Source organism: Rissa tridactyla, chromosome 15 (assembly GCF_028500815.1).
Source record: "Rissa tridactyla isolate bRisTri1 chromosome 15, bRisTri1.patW.cur.20221130, whole genome shotgun sequence".
Classification (NCBI taxonomy): Eukaryota; Metazoa; Chordata; class Aves; order Charadriiformes; family Laridae; genus Rissa; species Rissa tridactyla.
Window position 1 is genome coordinate 11,415,830 of NC_071480.1, and position 19,554 is coordinate 11,435,383.

General features: G+C 58.5%; 4 protein-coding genes across 4 annotated transcripts; 2 read left to right on the forward strand and 2 right to left on the reverse strand.

Annotated features, from left to right (window-relative positions):
* Positions 1 to 3,044: 3,044 nt before the first annotated feature.
* Positions 3,045 to 3,740, reverse strand: NPB (neuropeptide B). Its single transcript, XM_054221545.1, has 2 exons — positions 3,441 to 3,740; positions 3,045 to 3,240 (listed from the first exon to the last, which is right to left on the reverse strand). Exons 1-2 carry the CDS (start codon positions 3,651 to 3,653, stop codon positions 3,112 to 3,114), a joined length of 342 nt encoding a protein of 113 aa, XP_054077520.1. The 5' UTR covers positions 3,654 to 3,740; the 3' UTR covers positions 3,045 to 3,111.
* A 216-nt stretch (positions 3,741 to 3,956) lies between these two features.
* Positions 3,957 to 4,388, reverse strand: ANAPC11 (anaphase promoting complex subunit 11). The gene is made up of 2 exons (XM_054221546.1): positions 4,231 to 4,388; positions 3,957 to 4,148 (listed from the first exon to the last, which is right to left on the reverse strand). The coding sequence occupies exons 1-2, from the start codon at positions 4,337 to 4,339 to the stop codon at positions 4,003 to 4,005; spliced, it is 255 nt and encodes an 84-aa protein (XP_054077521.1). The 5' UTR covers positions 4,340 to 4,388; the 3' UTR covers positions 3,957 to 4,002.
* A 65-nt stretch (positions 4,389 to 4,453) lies between these two features.
* Positions 4,454 to 9,100, forward strand: ALYREF (Aly/REF export factor). Its single transcript, XM_054221543.1, has 6 exons — positions 4,454 to 4,723; positions 4,942 to 5,073; positions 7,386 to 7,533; positions 7,630 to 7,693; positions 7,866 to 8,046; positions 8,829 to 9,100. Exons 1-6 carry the CDS (start codon positions 4,490 to 4,492, stop codon positions 8,841 to 8,843), a joined length of 774 nt encoding a protein of 257 aa, XP_054077518.1. The 5' UTR covers positions 4,454 to 4,489; the 3' UTR covers positions 8,844 to 9,100.
* A 187-nt stretch (positions 9,101 to 9,287) lies between these two features.
* Positions 9,288 to 18,802, forward strand: ARHGDIA (Rho GDP dissociation inhibitor alpha). Its single transcript, XM_054221544.1, has 6 exons — positions 9,288 to 9,425; positions 15,330 to 15,539; positions 15,832 to 15,915; positions 16,325 to 16,401; positions 16,576 to 16,639; positions 17,089 to 18,802. The coding sequence occupies exons 2-6, from the start codon at positions 15,350 to 15,352 to the stop codon at positions 17,286 to 17,288; spliced, it is 615 nt and encodes a 204-aa protein (XP_054077519.1). The 5' UTR covers positions 9,288 to 9,425; positions 15,330 to 15,349; the 3' UTR covers positions 17,289 to 18,802.
* The last annotated feature ends 752 nt before the right edge of the window (positions 18,803 to 19,554 follow it).

Here is a 19,554-nt window from a genome sequence, read left to right on the forward strand (position 1 = left end):
CTCTGGAGGAAGGTCTTGCCTTGCCGGCTGGGGGGAGGTGGAATGCCTGTTGCTGTGACCCCCTGCCTGGCTGGAGACACTTCCCAACGTCTGGGGAAGGGACATCTCCCTCCCGGGGGGCCCAGGTGAGCCCTTGCTGCTGCTGCTTGTCCGTGCTGGGCAGCAGCTGCTCTGCTGCAGCTTTCGGATGGGACCAGGGCTTTTCCCTTCCTGACCAAAGGACATGGCAGCTGCTTTTGGGGATTCACCCCTGACTGAAGGGGCTGCTCTGCAAGCTGTGCCCTGGCTCGCTGTTCAGCTACACCCCAGCAGGAATCAGGGGTGAGTCCGTGCTGGCTGGGGGGCCTCAGCTTCCTGAGGGTCTGTGGGATCAGGCTGAGCCCCATCCCGGTCCTGCCGCAGTTGGTGGGGGGAAGCGGGATGAGTCCCAGCATGGAGCAGAGCGGCTCAGGCCGGCGCTACCCCTGCTGCGGGGCGCAGCATTGCACGGCAGGGCACAGGGGACGTGTGGTGGGACCCCCATCGTGCTGGGGCAGAGCTGGTGCTGGGGAGGTGTTGCAAACCCCATCTCCCTCTGTGCCCTCCTGGGACCCCGCTGCTTCGTCAGCGCTGCCTCCCGGAGCGCACAAAGTTTCTCCTCGCCCCTGAAGCAGCCACGACACCAAGCTGTCAGCCCCTTCCCAGACACACCCCCGCGGCTGCCGAGCGCTCAGACCCCTCTGCAGCCTGCGGCCCAGTTCCACAGAGACTGCCGAAGAGTTTGTCATGAAAAACAAACAACTCAGCTGTGGTGACGCATTTATCCCGGGCTGAGCATTTGCATGTAAATGAGCTGCCTCTGGGACCTAAACAGGTACCGTTGTTATTAAAAAAATGACAAAAGTACTTTATTTCTGCTCTCATCATGCGCGGGTGCTTGCCCGCTGGTACAACTTATTTGCGTGGAAACGTCAGCTTCGCTTGCTCAGCTGGAGCGCGGTGGAGCTGCTGCTGCTCCTCGGGGCCTCCAAGAGCCAGTTCTGAGTTTACTCTGAAAACTTCTGCATATGATGTTCTGTTCTCCAAGTGCCTCTGGGCCCTTCTTCTAAGTGTCTGTTTACTGACAACCTGTGAGTCCCAGGGGTGAAAATGAGCGTGGAGTTAAAATAGGGAGAAAAAAATTTGAATTAATTTCAAGTTTGTGACTTTGTTTTCTCTGGTTTGCTTTTTTTCTTTTTTTTTTTTTGTTTTTTGTTTCTCTCCCTCAAGCGCAGAAGCTCAAGACGCTGGTTCCTGCACCCCTCCCAAGGAGCCCTCCCCCGTCACGATGCAGCCTGCAGTGAGCACCCGACGTTTCTCTAACGGGAACTAGTTGACTGGAACAGTTGTGGCAGGTGCCCTGAATCTCGTAAGAGCAGCCAGGACCCTGCCATGGTGCAGGGCCCCAGAGCCAGGCTGGGGCTTGTCCCCAGGGCCCCGGTAGCCATTCACGGAAGGAGCAATGGGGTGAGCGGACCCTGATGCCCAGCACGTCACCATCAGCCGCTGCTGCCCTGGGCAAAGCCCGGCCCCGGCTCCTCGCAGTGCGTTGGTCCTGCTGCGCTGGCATATTCGTCCTGCTGCAGAGGGAAGGCTAGGGCTCTGCAGCCACTTGTCACCAGTGGTGGCACCGGCACCATGGCTGGTGCTGAGCCAGCGTGTCACCACTGTGGGCAGGAGGGTGGCTGCACCCAGGACACTTGTGTGGCAACACCGCTGTGGCTGTGGCTGCCTGCCCGGTCCTGAGCCGCCACAGCACTGGTGGTGCCCCTGGGATTTCAGAGACAGGGCTGAACTTAAGAGGTGGGTACTGGCATCCTGCGGCAGCTCCAGTGGGTGCCATGGCAGGGACACTGTGTCATGTCCCCCATGGTGGTTGGTGGCCCTGGTGCCCATCCAGCTCCCTGGGAAGATCCTGGGACCAGTGGCCTCTGCCTTGGCCGTACCCTGGAGAGGGGGAGGGTGTTGCCAAGGGCAGCGCGGCAGGACCTCAGTGGGGCTGGGCTGCAGCTGGGGGGGAGGTGGGTGTGTGCTCTGTTCATAAAGAGTGCGGTATTCTGACGACCCACACAGGGACTGCAACCTTGGCCCTTGGGGAAGTATCCCCCCCAGATGCCTGGGGCGGGGGGGACCTTGCCACCGAGCTGCTGGTGCCAGGGGGCTGCTGCCACCCCAATCTTGTCACCAAGCCCTTGTCCTGCTGCCAGAGCACAGCCAGGGTGCCCCGGTACCAGGCGGGGGCTGTGCCCGGGTGACCTGCAGTGCTGGGGGTCAGCGGGGCCCTCCTTGACCGGGGTGACACGGGGATGGCAGTGCCCTGTCTGTGGTCATTCACCGCCCAGCAAAGCCCCGTCAGTTCCTGCTGCTCCCCACAGCTCCGCCTGGTGCTGTGCTGCCCATGCAGGCTCCCTGCGCCGTGCCCTGTGGCCACCATGGGTGTCGGGCTGGCCCCTGGGGCTGATAGCAGGGTGACAATTTGCCGGTCATGATCAGGGAGTGATTTTTTTTTTCTGCCAGGTGTTTGAGCAGCTGCAGCACCTGGGACTGGGGGAATGGCTGTCCCCAGGGGCCCGGGCGGAGAGCGGCTGTGAGGCCAGAGCCACCCAGTGCTTGTTGAGACTCCCCATGGCTTGGTGGAGCCCAGACGTTGAGTGGAAGTGGGTGGCAGGAGGTGGGCACTCAGCTGGCTGACCAAGCCCCTGCCACCATGCCCTCGAGGAGACAAGGGATGGGGCTGCCCAGGGACTTCCCGGGGACACCGGGGTCCCTAGCAGCCGCAGGCTGGGGACCGTGCTCAGATCCACCCCCGCTCCTACTGCAGCCACCCCTCAGACCCCCAGCTGAGCTGTCACTGCCCTCTCACCCGGAACATCTCCAGAGCCCCGAGCGCGATGTTCAGCCCGACCCTGGCTTTGTTTGGCCTGACCCAGGGCAGCCCCCAGCCCCAGACAAGCCCCCGCAGGGCTCAGGGAGCTGGGGGAGCAGCAGGAGGGGGCTCCCCCCACCCCACAGCACCTCCTTCCCCTGCAAGGACAGACGCAATGGAGCCAGCCCAAGCACGTTTATTATCACCACAGAGACACCGCTGCCGGCTCAGGCATCCGCACACTCCCCGGGGTCCAAGGACACGGTCACGTCCGCCTTGCATTGGAGAGCGCTGGGGGCTCCAGGCAGCACCCGGCAGCTCCGCGGCTCGGGGGCCACATCCGTCACGCACAGTGCCTGCAGGGAGACCATCAGCAGGGACCGGGGTCCCCAGGATGCGCGGCACCGGCTGGCTCTGGTGGGGGGAGCCCCGGTGTCCCAGCCGAGCCCCGGTGGGTGGAGGACCCCGGTCCCACCCCGGCACAGCTCGCGTCCGGCATCCCGCGGGGAGCGACTCCAGTCCCCACCGAGCACCCGGGGACGGCCCCAGTACTCACCGCGGCGAGGAGCCGGTCGGGCTGACCGGGCAGCAGCGCGGTGCCGTCGGTGCCGGAGCGGCGGGCGTGGGGCGGGCGGCGGAACCCGGAGAGCAGCCCCGAGGCTCTGCCCACCGAGTAGTGGGGGGGTCCGGCCGGCAGCCTGTACCAGGGCTCGGCGGGGCGGCAGAGCCAGAGCAGCAGCCCCAGCCCGAGCCACCGGGCAGCGCGCATGGTGCCAGCGGCAGCGCAGCGCTCCGGGGCCGCCGCCGCCGCCTTTATAGCCGGGCGGGGGTCCCGCCTCGCCCGCCCCCGCCCCGCTGCGCCGCCCGCCCTCCGCGGGGAAGGAGCCGCTCGCCGGCCGCCCGCAGGGGCCGGGGCCCAGCACCGACACCCCCCGCTCCCGCCCCCGGCACCGATCCCGAGCGCAGAACGACACCTGACACCGGAGGGGCGGGCGGAGGGCGTACGTTTATTGAGGGCGGCCCGGCCGGGAGCGCGAAGCGGCGGCGGCAGGCGGGCACCGTCCCCGTCGTTCCCCGCACCCCTCCCCATCCCCCCCCGGGTGCGCCGGTACCGGCTGTCACTCCTTGAACTTCCACTCCTGGCGGCACATGGGGCAGTGCTGCTGGACCTGCTGCGAGTTCAGCCACTTGAGGATGCAGTGCATGTGGAAGCAGTGCGAGCACTGCCCCCACACCAGCGGGCAGTCGTCTCCGGGAACCTTGCCTGCGGCACGGACACGCCGTCAGGCCCGGCCCGGCCCAGCCCGGGGCCACCCCGCCCGCCCGCCCGCCCGCCCGTCGCTCACAGTCGGGGCAGCAGCCGTTGAAGGCCATCCGGCAGATCCCGCAGTTCTCGTCGTTGGCCACCCACAGCCAGGAGGCGACGCCATGCCAGCTCCGCACGCGCACCCGCATCCCGCCCCGCCGGAAGTCCCGCACCCGCCCCGCCGGCCCCGCCAGGCGCGCGCGCGGCCGCCGCGCCTTCTCCGCCGGCCCCCCCCCCTTCCGCTTCCGGCGTCGGCGCAGCGCGGCCGGAAGTGCAGGCCCCGGAGCGGAGCCGCCATCATGGCCGACAAGATGGACATGTCCCTGGACGATATCATTAAGCTCAACCGCAGCCAGCGCGGGGCCGGCCGGGGCGGCGGCCGGGGCGGCCGGGGCCGGGGCGGCGCCACCCGCGGGGGCGGGCCCGGCCGGGGCGGCGTGGGAGCCGGGCGGGCGGGCGGCGGCGGCCCCGTGCGGAACAGGCCGGTGATGGCCCGGGGCGGCGGCAGGAACCGGCCCGCGCCCTACAGCCGGGTATGGAGCGCGGCGGGGGCGGGCGGGCAGCGCGGCCGCCCGCGGGGTTCGGCGGCGCGGCGGGGGAGCGGGCCGGAGCCGGGCCTTCGGCGGGGCGGGCGGCGGCGGGATGGGGCGGGGGGCGGGCCCGCCGGGCGGCCCTTTGTCCGCTCCCGGCCGGGCGGGCGGCGGCCCGCGGTTCGCCGGCGGCGCTCAGCGAGGTGCCGGTCTCGTTGCAGCCGAAGCAGCTCCCCGAGAAATGGCAGCACGACCTGTTCGACAGCGGTTTCGGGGCGGGGGCCGGCGTGGAGACCGGCGGGAAGCTCCTCGTGTCGAACCTGGACTTCGGCGTCTCGGATGCGGACATCCAGGTGGGACTGGGGCTGGGGCTGGGGGGCGGCCCCGCGGGGGGTTAATTCACAGCGGGGGTGTTGGGCGCGCTGGGGGATCCCCGAATGAATGGGCTCTGCCTTTTGCCGGGGCTTGGAGGACTAAGGACCCTGTCCTGCGGCGGGTCTGGTGATTTCGAGGGGCTGCCATTCAGAAGAGCCACCGTCTCCTGCAGGGCTGTAGCTGGGCGCATTGTGAGTGGCTCTGCCACAGCGCAGGGGTGGGAGAATGCTGCTGTGGGGCTGAATCCAGCTGTGGCTGGAGAATTTGAACAGTGTAAGCTCTCAAGAGCTGCGTAACTGCAGAAATTTTGTAACTGCACAGCGCGTACATCTGCCTATTCTGGTTTTATGGGACCTGTTTGCACAGCTTTGTTAAAGTCATGTTCTGTTGAGTGTCGAGGTGTTCCTACGGATGTGCCCATCAGTGTAAGTGGAAGGGTTCTGTGTGAGGGAGAGCGTGCTCCCTTGCACTGCAGTGCCTGCGGTACCTGCTATGTTCAGTCCTCCAGATGAGCTGCCTGTCGTATCCCTCGTTTCAGCCGTGTCTTGGGCCAGAACCTGCCGGATTCTTTCCGTCGGGTGTGCGGTGCACTCTGTCCCTGGGCTGTGTGGGTCAGGAGGGGCTGAGGCGCTGTGCTCCTCTGGCCACGGGGGCATGGTCACTGGTGGGCCATGAGTTGTGCAGAAATAAACATTTGCAAACCCCAGGCGCGTCCCCACTGGGGCTATGCTGGCTTGGGCACGCTGCAAAGCACCTCCTTTTAAATCGGCTTCTGATCCTCGCATCCTTACCAGGGAGAAACAAACACACACTTTTATTTTTCTTAATCAGTTAATTCATTCCAGTTACTCCATGTGCCGATCTGGCTGTGCCTGGGGAATTGCAAGTGAGCTTTTTCAGGTCACCTAGTTACTGGGTAATGCTCTCAAAACCAGCTCTTTTTCTCATGTAACTTCAGGTTTGGTTTAAATAAGTTTCTTGTTTGTTGTAGTGAGGCCCCAATGTGTAAAACGTGACTCCGTGAAGTCACCTCAGCTTAACCAGCTCTTGCGCTTTGTGTGGTGGTTGAGATTCGCCTTCTCTGCTGCTGGCTTGTGCTGAGGTGTGGACAAACTTCCACGTATGGTTTATTTAGCAGGAAAGCCAACTTAATGGCTCTGCATCTATTTGTTACTACTCATCCCATAATTTAGCACTGCCTAAGATGTGGTGATTCCTTTCTTTGTTTCCATGCTAATCGCATCATTACTGCGGTGCAGCACAGCTTGGGTGCTGTGTTGGCTGGAAGGAACTTCGGAGGTGCGTTGCTGTGGAGGAGCTGCACAGCGTCCCTCCCTGAGTGTTCCCCGCTGCCGGGGAGGAATCTGTGTTCTCCACTATGCCCAGGGGAGCTCTGGAGCTGTGGCTGAGCTCCGCCGTGCTGGGACTGTGCTCTCTTCCAGAAACCTTCTGTCGAGTGCCGTGTAATGTTCACCTCTGGTGAATAAGTCCAAGAGGGGAGCTGGCCGTCAGCCCTGCCTGAAGTGCTGCTGGCTTAGGAAGTGGAAGACTATTGTCTAGTGCTCCCTGAGATGCTTGGGCAGTGACTCGCAGAGAGAGTGGTCGTCGGGCTTTGCAGCAGATGCTGGAGAAGGTGGCCTGTCCCTTTGGGCGCCCCTGGCTGCTCTGGTGTAGGGGTTTTACTTCTGAGGCACGGGGCGTAGCAGAAACTCGCCAAGATGAGGTGTCCTTGTTGACTTTCTAAACGTAGCGCCTGTGAAACAAGATCGGTGGCTCCGTTGCTGCCTCTTCGTTTCCATCCTTCGTGACAGCAAATTACGTACTTCAGTAGAGAGCTCTTCCTATTCTCAGTTTTTGGGGTGTATTCCTAATGGGCTTTGTTTTTAAATTGCACCTGGTCTAGTAAAGATTTAAGAGGGAAAAATAATTCAGCACAGTGCAACCATGATCATTCTTTGTCTATGAAATGGACTAGCGTCTGGGTTATTTTTAGTCTCCCCATTGACTCAGCCTCAACAAAAAGACCTGAGGTTTCTCTTGAGTCTGCTTCGCTGACTAAATGTGCACCCTGCAAGTGGTGAATGTGAAGTCCCACTTGGTTTTGCGACTTGTGGCAACTTTCCGAAATCTGTCTGATGGGCTTGTGCTCCTCTTGTCAGTGTCAGTGATGTTTTGAAAAGTGCCTGCAATTGCTGAGATCAGTTGTGTGTACGCAGCTGCCAGCGCTGTCTCTTGGCTGTGCGGTGTTTGCAGCGCTGATGGACGTGTGCGCTCTTCTTCTCTTTCTCAGGAGCTCTTTGCAGAGTTTGGGACCTTGAAGAAGGCAGCTGTGCACTATGACAGATCTGGCCGCAGCCTAGGGACAGCGGACGTGCATTTTGAAAGGAAGGCAGATGCTCTGAAAGCGATGAAGCAGTACAATGGCGTCCCCTTGGACGGTGAGTGTGTGGCTGTCTCTGTAGGGTATTTCACTGGCTGGAGCAGCCCGTGTGCCCGAGTCCCGCACGCAGGCTGACGGGCTGCTCTTCCTCCAGGGCGCCCCATGAACATCCAGCTGGTCACATCACAGATCGACACACAGAGGAGACCAGCACAGAGGTGAGATGCCGCATGGCCGCGGGCGTCCCTGTGCCTGGTCAGCGCAGGGCGGGAACGTGCCTGGCCCCTCTTTGTGTGGGGCACGTGGATCCATCTCTCATTTGGCAAACTTCTGCGTGCCTGTCTGGGGTAACCAAAATGCACTAAACCAGTTATTTTTTAAAAATCACAGTGTAAACAGAGGTGGCATGACCAGAAACCGCGGTGGTTCAGGAGGATTTGGTGGTGGAGGAGGCAACAGGCGAGGTACTCGTGGTGGGAACAGAGGGAGAGGCAGAGGAGCTGGGAGAACTTCCAAACAGCAACTCTCCGCAGAAGAACTAGATGCACAGCTGGATGCTTACAATGCCAGGGTAAGTGCTGCTCGGGCGCTGAGTACAGGCTCCCCGCAGCTTCTCGTGCTGGTGAACATCGGCAGCCTGGAGCCGGCAGGAAAGAGAAAGGGTTTTGCAGGTCACTGGGTTAAAGCAGTCTCCCTTTAAAGCGGAGCAGTGCCTTGGTCCGGTAGTTGGCTTTACTTTGCAGAACACTTTGTCAGCTACTGTTAACTGAGAGCCAAGAAACGGCCCCTTTTCCAGCTCTCCCACTTGCTGGGGCCAGCGTAGGGCAGGCTCTTCCGTAGCTGGAACAGCCATGGGGAACAGGAGCTGCATAACTAAACCCACAGAGACAATGGGCTGCAGAAATGGAAAACCAAAAAGAACCACGTAAAATAACTACGTGGATGCTACCAGAGGAAAGGTCGGTGATGCTGATGGTGGACACGAGCCCTCACCTACAGAGCCACGTCCGCCGTTTGCTGCTCAGACTTCTCTGTGCCGCAGCCAGATTAGAGTCTTGATAGAGAACTGAGGTTGCGTGTGTACGCGATGACAGCGGGGTCGGTGTTGTAGGAATGGGGTGAAACTGAAGTGGGATGAGCAGAATTCTGAGAAAAAAACCAGCATGGGGATGCCTGGTGTTTTAGAACAGTCTTTGGCGCCGGGGATGCGTAAATAGAGTTATTCTGCCGCAGGTCGGGTGGGGCGGGGGGGAGCGCAGCGGGGCAGCTCTGGAGAAGCGGGCTGGGCGCGGTGGGACGCGGCGGGCGCCGCGGTGCGTGTGGTGACGTCCCCTCTCCTCTCCTCTCTTGCAGATGGACACCAGCTAAAGCGGCGGTGGGCGCAGGGAAGGACTCGGATCCGGCCCCGGCTGCCGGGGGGGGGCGGCGCGGCGGCCACTCACACCGCGGTGGATTTGTTTTACTTTACGTTCTGGGATAGGTTTTAAACTCCTGTAAAGGTTTTTTTTAATTCTGACGCAGACCTGTTTTGTACCGAGTTATTTTTGGGATAAATTTTACTGGTTGCCTGTTGGGCCGAGGTGGCTTTTTCACCTTTGCCGTAATAAAATAGAACCGTGTCTAGAGCTGTGGACGCCTCCGCCTCGCCACGCCCCCTTGCCACGCCCCCCGGCCACGCCCACTGCCCGGCCCGCGCGCGCGCCCTTTCCCGCGCCCGGCCCGCCGCGCGCCGCTCTACCCCCTGCGCCCCAACTCTATCGTCCGTCCCGCCATCGCGCGCCTCTCCCCCGGGCCAATCAGCGCGCCGGGCCGCGGCCGGAAGTGAGGTGCGGGGCTCAACCCCTCCGTATAACGGGAAGTGACGGGCGTGTCCCGGAAGTGCGGGGGCGCGCGGGCGGCTGGGCGGATCCCGGCGCGTTGTCACCGCAGCGCGGAGAGCGAGCAGGGCCGGTAGGGCGAGGCCGGGCCGGGGCGGGGCTCGGCGGGGACCGGGACCGGGACCGGGACCGGGGCGGGTTCGGGCGGTGGGGCCGCGCCTCAGCCCCCCTGGGACCGGGCCGCACCGCGCCCCGCCGTCCCCGGGCCGCGGGAGGGGCCGGGGCGCGGCCGAGGTGCGGGAGCGGGGCCCCGCGTGCCCTTGCGTAACCTTCCGAGGGCCGGGGAGCGCCGCTGTCCCGGCGGGGGCCGTTCCCGAGCGGAGCGGAGCTCGCGGGGCCCGCGGTTGGGGTGAAACGCGGAGTGTTGGGGTCGGCTCGTGCTCCCGTGGGGGCCGGCGCTGCTCCGCGCCCGCCCCGCCGGCTGCGGGGGCGTTGAAGGGGAGTGCGGGGTCCTTCGCGTTTCCCGGGCCTCGGGAGGGCTGAGTGTTCGGTGTGTCTCACACGGATTTTACATAAATGGCTCCTGGTTACGAAATGAGGAACTTGGAAGCGACTTCCTCAGGGTCGGTTTCCTTCCGTGTGACAGTAACTGAAGAGCCCATTTGATCCCCCGTAATGCTGCAGGCCTGGTGCGGGCTACAGCAGCTGGGGCACCAGGCACAAAGGCCGCAGTTTGGCTCCTGGAGGAGTGGTCAGTTCTCCCCCCACCCCTTTACAACCCTCCCGGAGGATGGCGAGGTCTGCCCTGGCTCTGTAGGCTCTCTGCAGCAAGTCTGAAAGTCGAAACTTCCTTTTCTTAAGACGAGAAAAACTCCTAGTCACACCAAGCGGATAAATTGTTGCCTTGAGGGTTTCGTGTCTAGTCCAGAGCGCTTTGTTGCTCTGGTTTTCCAAGTGTTCTCCCAGTGTGAGTATCCTTGCCCCGTAGCTGCTGAGCAGAGACGGTTTCGTCGTTGTGTTCCACTGTGGAGGCGAGGAGCAACACTTAGGGATGGGTCACACTCTCAGCGGTGTCCGGGGTCACTGTGGTTGCAGCCCGTTTACCCACGCAGCTTGTTTGCACCTTGTGTGTGAGACTGCGAGACTTTTTTAAATGTCTGAAGTTGTGAGCATACAGAGCTGTCTGCTCATGCCTTTGGTTTTGCTCTTGACAGTTAGCGCCTTCTAGGTGAACTGCAGTTCAGGGTTATGTCGTAAGCAAAAAAAAATTAAAATAGAATATTACATCTCCAAATGGCCGAGTCCCTGAAAGGCAGCAGACTGTTTCCAGAGTTGTCCATCTCCACAGCCATGAGCCAGTGGCAGGGATCAGCTGAGTGAGAGGTCTCGGATGCTCTTACAAAGCAGCTGGTGCAGTGGCGTTTTCTGGATGTTCCTTTGCCTCGAAATTCCCAGTGGTGTCAGAGGGCAGCGCTCAGCCTCAGGAATTGTCACTGAGTCACCGGTTACTCCTTTGCCGCTGATGCGTTTGCGTCCCCCGTTCCCCCCGGCTGCCCTGGGAACCATCTGAGCCCAGTTCAGCTCTGATCCAGCCTCCTGAGCTGCCGTGGTGCGAGTAGAGCAGCAGCGCAGCCTGAGCTGGTTTCAGCAGTTCTCTGTCTCCCTGTCCTCACAGCATAGCAGCGTTTGTAGCCACGTAGCGAACTGGAGCAGCGAATTGATCTGGCTGGAAAATAGCCCTGCAGAAATGGTTTTAACTGGATTAAATTCCATCTGAGTTTGCCGTGTGGCTGCACAAGCTTTCCCTTGCGCCACGGGGGAAGGAAGAAGGGTGGGGACCTCTTGAATTGGCACTGCTGCGCGTCCATGGCTGCGCTGTGTCCTAACGGACGTCCGAAGCCAATTAGCTGATCTGAGGAGAGACTGACTAACTCTGGTTTCAGTAGTACCGTGGGATCTTGATCCTGGGGTATGAAGAAGCCGCTGTTTACTGCTGTCTGCCTGAAAACAGGGTTATGTTCCTAGCAGTTTTTCTGTCTGGCAGAAGGTGGGGCTCTTGCATTCACTGCTCTGAGCTCCTTGATCCTGTGTGAAAAATGCTGAGAATCCAGGAGAAACTGCTGACTTGAGGAAGCAGTGAAGGCAGCTGAGTGTGAATTCCTGGATGGGAAGCGATTCAGGCTCCTGCTGTCTCCTGCAGGCTTCTGTGATCGGTGAGGATCTGAGAGTGCCCAGGGCTGTTTCCCTAGACAGGGCCGAGGAGCCCACCTCCTGTAATTTGCTTTCGGGCTGAGTGCAGGCTGGGATTCCCCTTCCCTGCCGGCCGTGGCAGAGTCCACAGCAGGTCTGTGCCATCTCCTAGGAGCTGCGGAGGCACCAGCTTGAGCATTCTGTGACTGAGTCTTAAAGATTCTTAAGAACCAGAGAGCCGCTGTGCAGAGGTGCTGAGCAGGGCATCCGAGTGTCAAAAGGAGCTGAGGAGGAATTTCCTTCCCAAGACCTTGGAGCAGTGCCTGAGGTTTGAGGTGTTGAGCTCCTGTGAGGCACCCGTGCCCAGCTGCCGGTCAGCAGCGTAGCTGCTTTTGTTCAGGAGCTGAGCCCTTTGAAGGACTGTGTTGCAGGTCCCCTCTCCTCTGCGTGTCGGTGCGCGCTTGCTGGGGGTCTCAGCACGGCACATGTGGGACACACAAGTGCAGTTCTCTCCTCTCCTGGCAGTTCACATGCGATCGAGTCCCTTGGCTTCTCTTTGTCCAGCAGTGGTGGTGGTTCTTGATTAATCCGTGTGGTGGTGCGCATGATTGTGTCTTTAGCTCTGGATCACAGGATTAAGGCTAGAGGCATAGGAACACAAGCAAAGAGCTGGGGATTTGGATTTTTTTTTTCCTTTTAATTTTTTTTGGTGCCCTCTATGGCACAGTTGTTGCTAAATATCTGTTTGAGAGGGATTACCCTAGTGGAGCTGATGAAGATTGGGTGCTGGTGATGCATGGGAGGAAACTGTTGCCCCGCTGGTTACATCTGGAGGTTGGTTGTCAATGAGTGGAAGCTCTGTACTTGGTTCAGACCAAACTGGGTCATTTCTTAACTGATGAGGGTAGGATACCGGATCCTGGAAATTGTCTGCTATTTCAGCTGCTAGAAAGCAGTGCTGTTTGATGCTAAGGCTGTTCCTGTGCGGAGCACAGTGATCTTCCTGACCTGACCCTGCTGTTGGGAAGCTGCACTGTGGCCGGCACTGCTCTGTTCACCTCGCAGGGATGATCCTTTGCCGCCTGCAGTCCTGGCTTCAGCAAGCGTTGGTTCTTCGAGGGGAGGCTGTCTGACGGCTCCTGTGGCCTGTCGCTGCAGGTGCTGATCAGACCATTTGCTAGAAGTTTTGTCTCTGCTTGGTCTGAAAATTGGAAGGTGGTGGACACCCGTGGACAGTAATGCTGTGGATAGGGACGCAGCACCGTTGGGGATATGCATGTGGGTGGTCTGCTGTGTGTGCGTCTGTTTATTGTATTCATACTTTCAAAGAGGGATCAATCACAGAGAGTTCGGAAGTCGACAGAAGTCAGTGACTTGGGACTTCAGTTATTTAAAGCTCTCACTGAATTCCATCACTTCCATTTCCTGAAAGCTACAGGTCTCTTAGGAGGGGTTCAGGTATTCTTAGAAGGAGTTCTTCAGCCTACAGAGAGAGAATGACCTGTAGTGCTTGGGAGGTGAAATCTGACCTGGAGGCGAGATGAAGGCCTGCAATAAGGGGATCAAGCAGTGGAGTGGGTACTTGGGTGAGTGTTTGCTCAGCGCTTCTGGGAGTCTTCAAGGCTGGAGGGTTTTTTGGACAGGAGTGCAAAGCAAGTGACTGAGTTTGATAGGGAAATACCAGGGTGAAATCCAGTCAGATGTTTGTGTATGCCATGAGATTAAATGGCCTTTTGGATACAAATTTCCACGATATTCAGTGCCAGGATATTGGAGAATGCCATGCAGAAGAGCCAGCTGCTTGTTGTAAAGCGTAGGGGTCAGAACCGGTGGTTGTTTGCAGCTGTAAGTGTGAAGGTACAATGGGGAAAGCTCCCCTACACAGACGTGCTTGTGCCACGCGGTGCCAGAGCCCTTGTGATAATCCCAAAGTGTCACATCGTCCCCCTACCTTTGTCTGGTGATAAATCTTAGTCAAGCTTTGATACCCAGAAACACCAGTTGCATCCATTGCATGTATCCTACTCCAGGACGCCCTGAGCGCTGTGCTAGCCTCTCTGGGGAAGCTAGTCTGTTGCAAGTGGTGTGTGCTCGTACAGAGCTCCAGGTGGGAATATTGAGCAGGATACAGGAATACGTGCCAGCCCAGGGCACGTCAGTGGAACGTCTGTTCTCGGGTCTGACAGTGGGCAAGAAGTGGCTCCCCACCGGTGGCCAGGCTACAGCTCTGTCTCAGCACTGGCTCCGCAGCCGAGAATCCTGGAGGAGAGCTGGTCACCAGTTCTCCCTCCCCCTTTCCTTTTCTCTCTCGTCTGTGGCTGATAGGTCTGCTGTAGTGTCTTCTCTTCTGGCAGAGATGTGCAAAATTTCACTTCCTGTGTCTAATCTGTTTCCTTTGCCCTGTTCCCCAACAAAATATTCATAATATTTATGGCTAAAAACATGAGTGGAGCCCAGGTGGCACCTCCACTGTTCTGCTGTTCCAGCCATTGCCAGGCTAGAACTGGATGTGGAGTGAGACCAGCCCTGGCATCTGCGGAACTTGCCCTGCGTCACTATAAAATGTGCTCTGTAAACTGTGTGTGACTCATGTCAGCACTGAGGTCTGTCGTTCCCCCTCTGGGTGGCACATTGGGTAGAAATGGAAGAGTTGAACTGTGCGCTATTATGTCAGCTTAAAGACAAAAAGAATGGATGATGGTTAGTTTATTTAGTGTAACCTGTATGAGAAGCTTTAGCTGCATGTTAGATCATAATTAAGCCTCTAGTTATGTACGTTGTGTGTTTTTCTTGTATTTGTAGCAAATGTTGTAGTTCTTGATTTATTTGGAAACTAGATGCCAGAGCAGTGAATGCAGTTCCAGTCTGTTGCAAGTGGTGTGTGCTCGTACAGAGCTCCAGGTGGGAATATTGAGCAGGATACAGGAATACGAGACTGACAGGAACACCTGGATCCATCAGCAGATCATTTGTCAAAGATTTTGCTTCTTCAGAAAGCCCTTCAAAAGCTGTCACTGAAAGAGTTTTTTGAGTCTTTAGAGTGTCCAAGTTGATATTTGCTGTAGGGTGACCCTTAGGACAGTGCACTCTGTGGAATTACTGAGGATGTCATTGGCTTTTACTGAGGTTTTTAACAGGGTGTTGCCATCGCCTTTCACCAGCCCTCGGTGTGCAGCTGGCTGTTTCCTGGTTAGAGTCTTGGGTGGCCGAGCCAAGCTCCACACATGTTTTTAATCCATTATCTGTTTCGCTGGCCGTGTGTGACACAGATCTTTGCAAAGGACCGAGTGTGATATCAGCTGAGCCAGGTGTCTCGTTCCACTCCTCCCAGGCACCCAGCGCAGAGCGGATTGATCTGATTGAGTTACAAACTGTGAGCTCCGGGTTGCAGCTCCTGGCATTTGTGCCAGTGGTGGGGCAGAGGCCTGTTCTTAGCTGGAGTCGTGTGTTGTAGAGAGCAGAACTGAACTGGGTTCATTCTGAGCTCAGGTTTCGTATAAGTGAAAGCCTGACCCGGTTGATCTTGTGGAGGAGAGTGTTTTCTCTATGGCTCGGGGCATTTACCTGTTACAGCTCATGGGTAAAGCTGAATTGTGTGGGCCTCCATGGGCTGAATATGAGACCTGGTGTATCGGAGCAGTCTGCAGGGTGGCGGGGTACCCTTGGCAGGGTTGTGTCCCCCAGAGCTCCCCTGGGGACAGCCCATGAAGGGCCTGAGTGACAAAGGGAGCCTGTGGAGTCACAGGGAGCGGTTCTGGGGAAGCCTGGCTGGGCTGATGAGCTGCTGGGAAGGAGCTCATGCTGGCGGAGGGGGTAGGTGCAGTTACACTTCTCCTCCCCACTTCAGTGTAACTCGCCTGTGTGAGGATGGCAGAGCAGGAGCCGACGGCGGAGCAGCTGGCACAGATTGCAGCTGAAAATGAGGAGGACGAACACTCTGTCAACTACAAGCCACCTGCCCAGAAGAGCATCCAGGAGATCCAGGAGCTGGACAAGGATGACGAGAGCCTGCGCAAGTACAAGGAGGCACTGCTTGGTGCCGTCACTGTGACTGCAGGTGAGCAGAGGACATGGCTATGCCTTGCTCCAGCCAGAGCTCCATCAGCCACCCCTGGCCTCATCGCTGCTCCTGCCTGGGAGCTGTTTCCCTCCCAACTCTTTGCCCTTCAGCAGGAGCACCGCCAGGAGCATAAAGGCGTGTGTCTGCGCCCCCCGTGCTGATGTCAGGCCCTTGGAATAAGGCACCAGGGACTGGGGGTGGCAAACCCAAGAAGTGCCCTGGAAGGAAAAGGAGTTGTGTTGGTTGGTATTAGGGATTAGGATTAACAGCCTTTTCGCTTGTCTTCCAGATCCCAATGCTCCGAATGTGGTGGTGACCAAACTGACTTTGGTCTGTGCTACGGCCCCTGGCCCTCTGGAGCTGGACCTGACAGGTGAGCTGGGCAAGAGCCAGAGCTTCCACTCCCTCGCCAGCCCCGTTTTGTAGAGGTGCAAGCTGCCGGGTGGGGGAGCCAGCTGTCCTCCAGCCTGCACAGCGACACTGGTGGCAGCTTCGAGATGGCGACAAGCTCGGAGCAAACGTCTACAGAGGAACATTCTTGAATTAGCTGCATTGCTGCGCTGCAGAGTCCTTTCACAGGGCATCGCTTGTCCGCCTCAGGTAGCCTGGGCAGTGCAGCAAGGAGGCTCCTGTCAGGCAAAAATGAAATGGATGAACCGTGTGCTGCCCAGGCAGCAAGGGTCATCCCCTGCTACCACAGACATTGTCCTCGTCACCTGTCGCATCTTATATTTGCCCCAGAGCACAATACAAAGGGACTCTGACCTCTGTCTTCTTTGTAGGTGACCTGGAGAGCTACAAGAAGCAAGCATTTGTGCTGAAGGAGGGTGTGGAATACCGGATAAAAATCTCCTTTAGGGTAAGAATTCAGATTTGAAAACTGAAGAATGAAGGGAACACTGAACTGCTGCAGTCCCAGCGTTGGGAGTGCCTGAGCCCCAAAAAGTGGTGTGATGGGGGAAATTGTCTCCTCCTGTGGGCGGGCAGTGTCTCTGGGAGACATCTTCTACAGTCCTTGCTTGTGTCTCTGCAGGTTAACAGGGAGATTGTGTCGGGGTTGAAGTACATTCAGCACACATTCCGGAAAGGCGTGAAAAGTAAGTGCTTCTCTGTGACTCAAGTAGTGCTTTGTGTGAGGGCTTTCTGCTCTTCCCGCTGCGGTGATGGGGGCTCGCCCGCTGCTGCCCCACAGCGGGAGGAGACGGTCTGCAGCCATCTCTGTGCCGCTGAGCCTGTGGCAACGTGTGGAGGCTTCTGGGTCTGCGGTGGGGTGGCAGCCTGTGGTCCTGGCTGCACCCGCGCCTCGGGGCTTGGTGTGCGATCCCCACTGGAGCGTGGTGGCGAACAGATCGCTGCTGACAGTGGTGCCAGTGTTGGGGGGCCGCTCCTGGAGTGAATGGAGCTGTTAACGTGGGTGACATTCTCGTTCTCATAGCTCCGCTGTGGATTGTTGTAGCAGTAACAGACCTTTCATTTGCTTTAGCCTTGCCCCAAATGCAGGGGAGGCTCTTGAACAGCCTCCATAGACCTCTCTTTCTCCTCCTAGTTGACAAGACCGAGTACATGGTTGGGAGCTACGGCCCCCGAGCAGAGGAGTATGAGTTTCTGACCCCCATGGAAGAAGCCCCTAAGGGCATGCTGGCCCGGGGCAGCTACAACATCAAATCCAAGTTCACAGATGATGATAAGACTGACCACCTGTCCTGGGAGTGGAACCTGACCATCAAGAAGGATTGGAAGGACTAGCCCTTCCCAAGGCCAAACCCCAGAGAGCGTGAATCAGACAGTGGCTACCGTAGAAATCCCCCCCTGTACCAAAGTGCTGACATCGGAACCCTCCTACCTTTCACCCCCTGTTATAATTTGACCAGAGAGCTCAGTTTTTTAATGTGCCCCCTCCCCAGAGAATCACTGAGTGCATTGATCAAACCGTGCTGTCTGCATCTGATCTCCAGCTGCCCGTCCCCGGGCCGGGCTGTCCCAGCGCAGAGGTGGGAGCGGTTCCTCCCTCGCCAGGCCCTTTGCTGCTTCTCACCTTCCTCTGTTCGGGTAGGTGCTGAAGGGGAGAAACTCCTACGCTCTGTGTGGGATCCTGTGCTTGGCTTTCCTGTGCACAGCTCAGGGTAGCTACTGCCTCCAAGTAGCTGAAGAACTTTGATGCCAGGCAGCTATTGAATCCATTTGTTGGCTCAAATCATGTCCGGCCTGTCCCTTCCACCCAGTCAGTGTCCTGGGAACACTGGCAGCTTCATTTGTGGATGTTCCCTGTAACCATGATGCCTTAATGTGTAACACGTATCCTCTAGGGAGGGGGCCCTGCCCCTGTTACACTTTTTAAACGCCACCCGCCCTCCCCCTGTTTGTTGGCATGGCACTCCTCTTGGTCACGCCCCTCATGGGTTATTAGGAAAGAGTCACAACTTCCCGCTTTGCTGCTGGTCCGTTCTTCACCCAAGACGGGACATCTCCAGAGGGGAGGGCAGTGTGACAGCCTGGGTGACGCCCGGCCACCCCTCCCGCTGCCCACAGAGCTGGGCTGGCAGGACCCCGGCCCTGCTTGCGTAGAGCTCCCAGCTCTGGCAGCCTCGGCGCCTGCGAGAGACAGGGGGGGCTGCGAGGCAGGCGGGTGTGGGAGTCCCCAGTGTTGCCATCACCTCACACTTCTCATTGCAGCCAAGGTTGCTGCAAAGCACTGAAATTCCAGGACTGCACCTGCCCTCCTGGCTGTTTTGGGCTGAGGATGGACTAGTCTGTTTCTGCAGCTGCTCTCCTGATGCGATCAACAAAGAGCTTGCAATGGACAAGTATTCAGAAGCGGTTAATGCCTTATGTATCTGTTCTGCCTTTAAAATCTGTGCCTGGCCCGTCAGTATTTATTGCCTTGACACTCGCCTGCCCCGTGCCCGTAGCAGAGCCCTGCAGCACCCAGCCTGCCGCCGGGGCTGACTGACACCACGCTTGGGGCCAGGGAGCCCTCCGTGGCCCGCGAACCCCCGCGGGCTGGGCAGGCACCTTCCAGCTCCGCAGCCCTCTTATTTGGATCCTACCACGTTGAGGTCGTATTAGAACTGGGACCAAGTACATGTGGCTTTCTCGTAGCTACGTCTTTGCCTCTAACTCTCCCTTGCCCTGCCCCTAGAGAGATTTTTGTTAATTTGATTTGGTGCATATTGTCTGTAAATCCTAGACCCGGGTTAACAGGTTTGGAATCATCATCTGCTTCTCCTTTTATGACAGTTAAATAAAATCTTTGAACTGACTGTCTGCTGCCCGCTCTGATTCTGTTCTGGAACTTCCTGGTTCTGGGCCTTTGGGGGCAGTGGCAGAACTTCTGTTGCACGGGGGATTTCTGCAAACACCGGGGGTGGGAGAAGACCAGAATCCCTGGGTTTGCTGAGCTGTGAAATGGGGCCTGTGACAGTCCTTGCCAGAGAAGGAGAGGCAAAAGGGCCCCCGTGGCAGTGTTTGTCGTTGAGATCTATCCCTTGCTTTCACTCTGTCCTGCGGTGTGAGAGGTGAGAAGGGTGTGGGGAAGGGAAAACAAGGGGTCTCTGCCAGCGAGGAGCAGGCGGGTTGTGGGCCTTGGCTGGCCTGTGCTGCGCACCAAGTGAAATTCCTGCGCAGAGGAATGGGGCAGGCAATCGGAGGGAGAACAGAACCCAGGAGAGGTGATGGGCGATAAGAGCCTGTGGATGTTTACAGAGCGTGTGGCATGTTTGTGTTAAGGATAAGAAAAGTGTAGCCAGGAAAAGTTCTTTACAGAACCTACAGCGCTGGAGAAGCTGTAAAGGAGATGGCTCGGCCCCTGCTCCTGCTCTAAAAGACTCACGATGGTAACTGAGAGCTCCGAGTACAAGAGGGAATGAGGGAACATGCTGAGCCAGCAGCACAGGCTCCTTTCTTCTCAGTCCCAGGAAAACCGCTGTGCTTCCCAGATACCGTAGCTAAAGGAAATGGTGCGACTCGGAAACTGCAAGGAAGTGGAAGGGCTGAAATGAAGCACCCTCAGCTG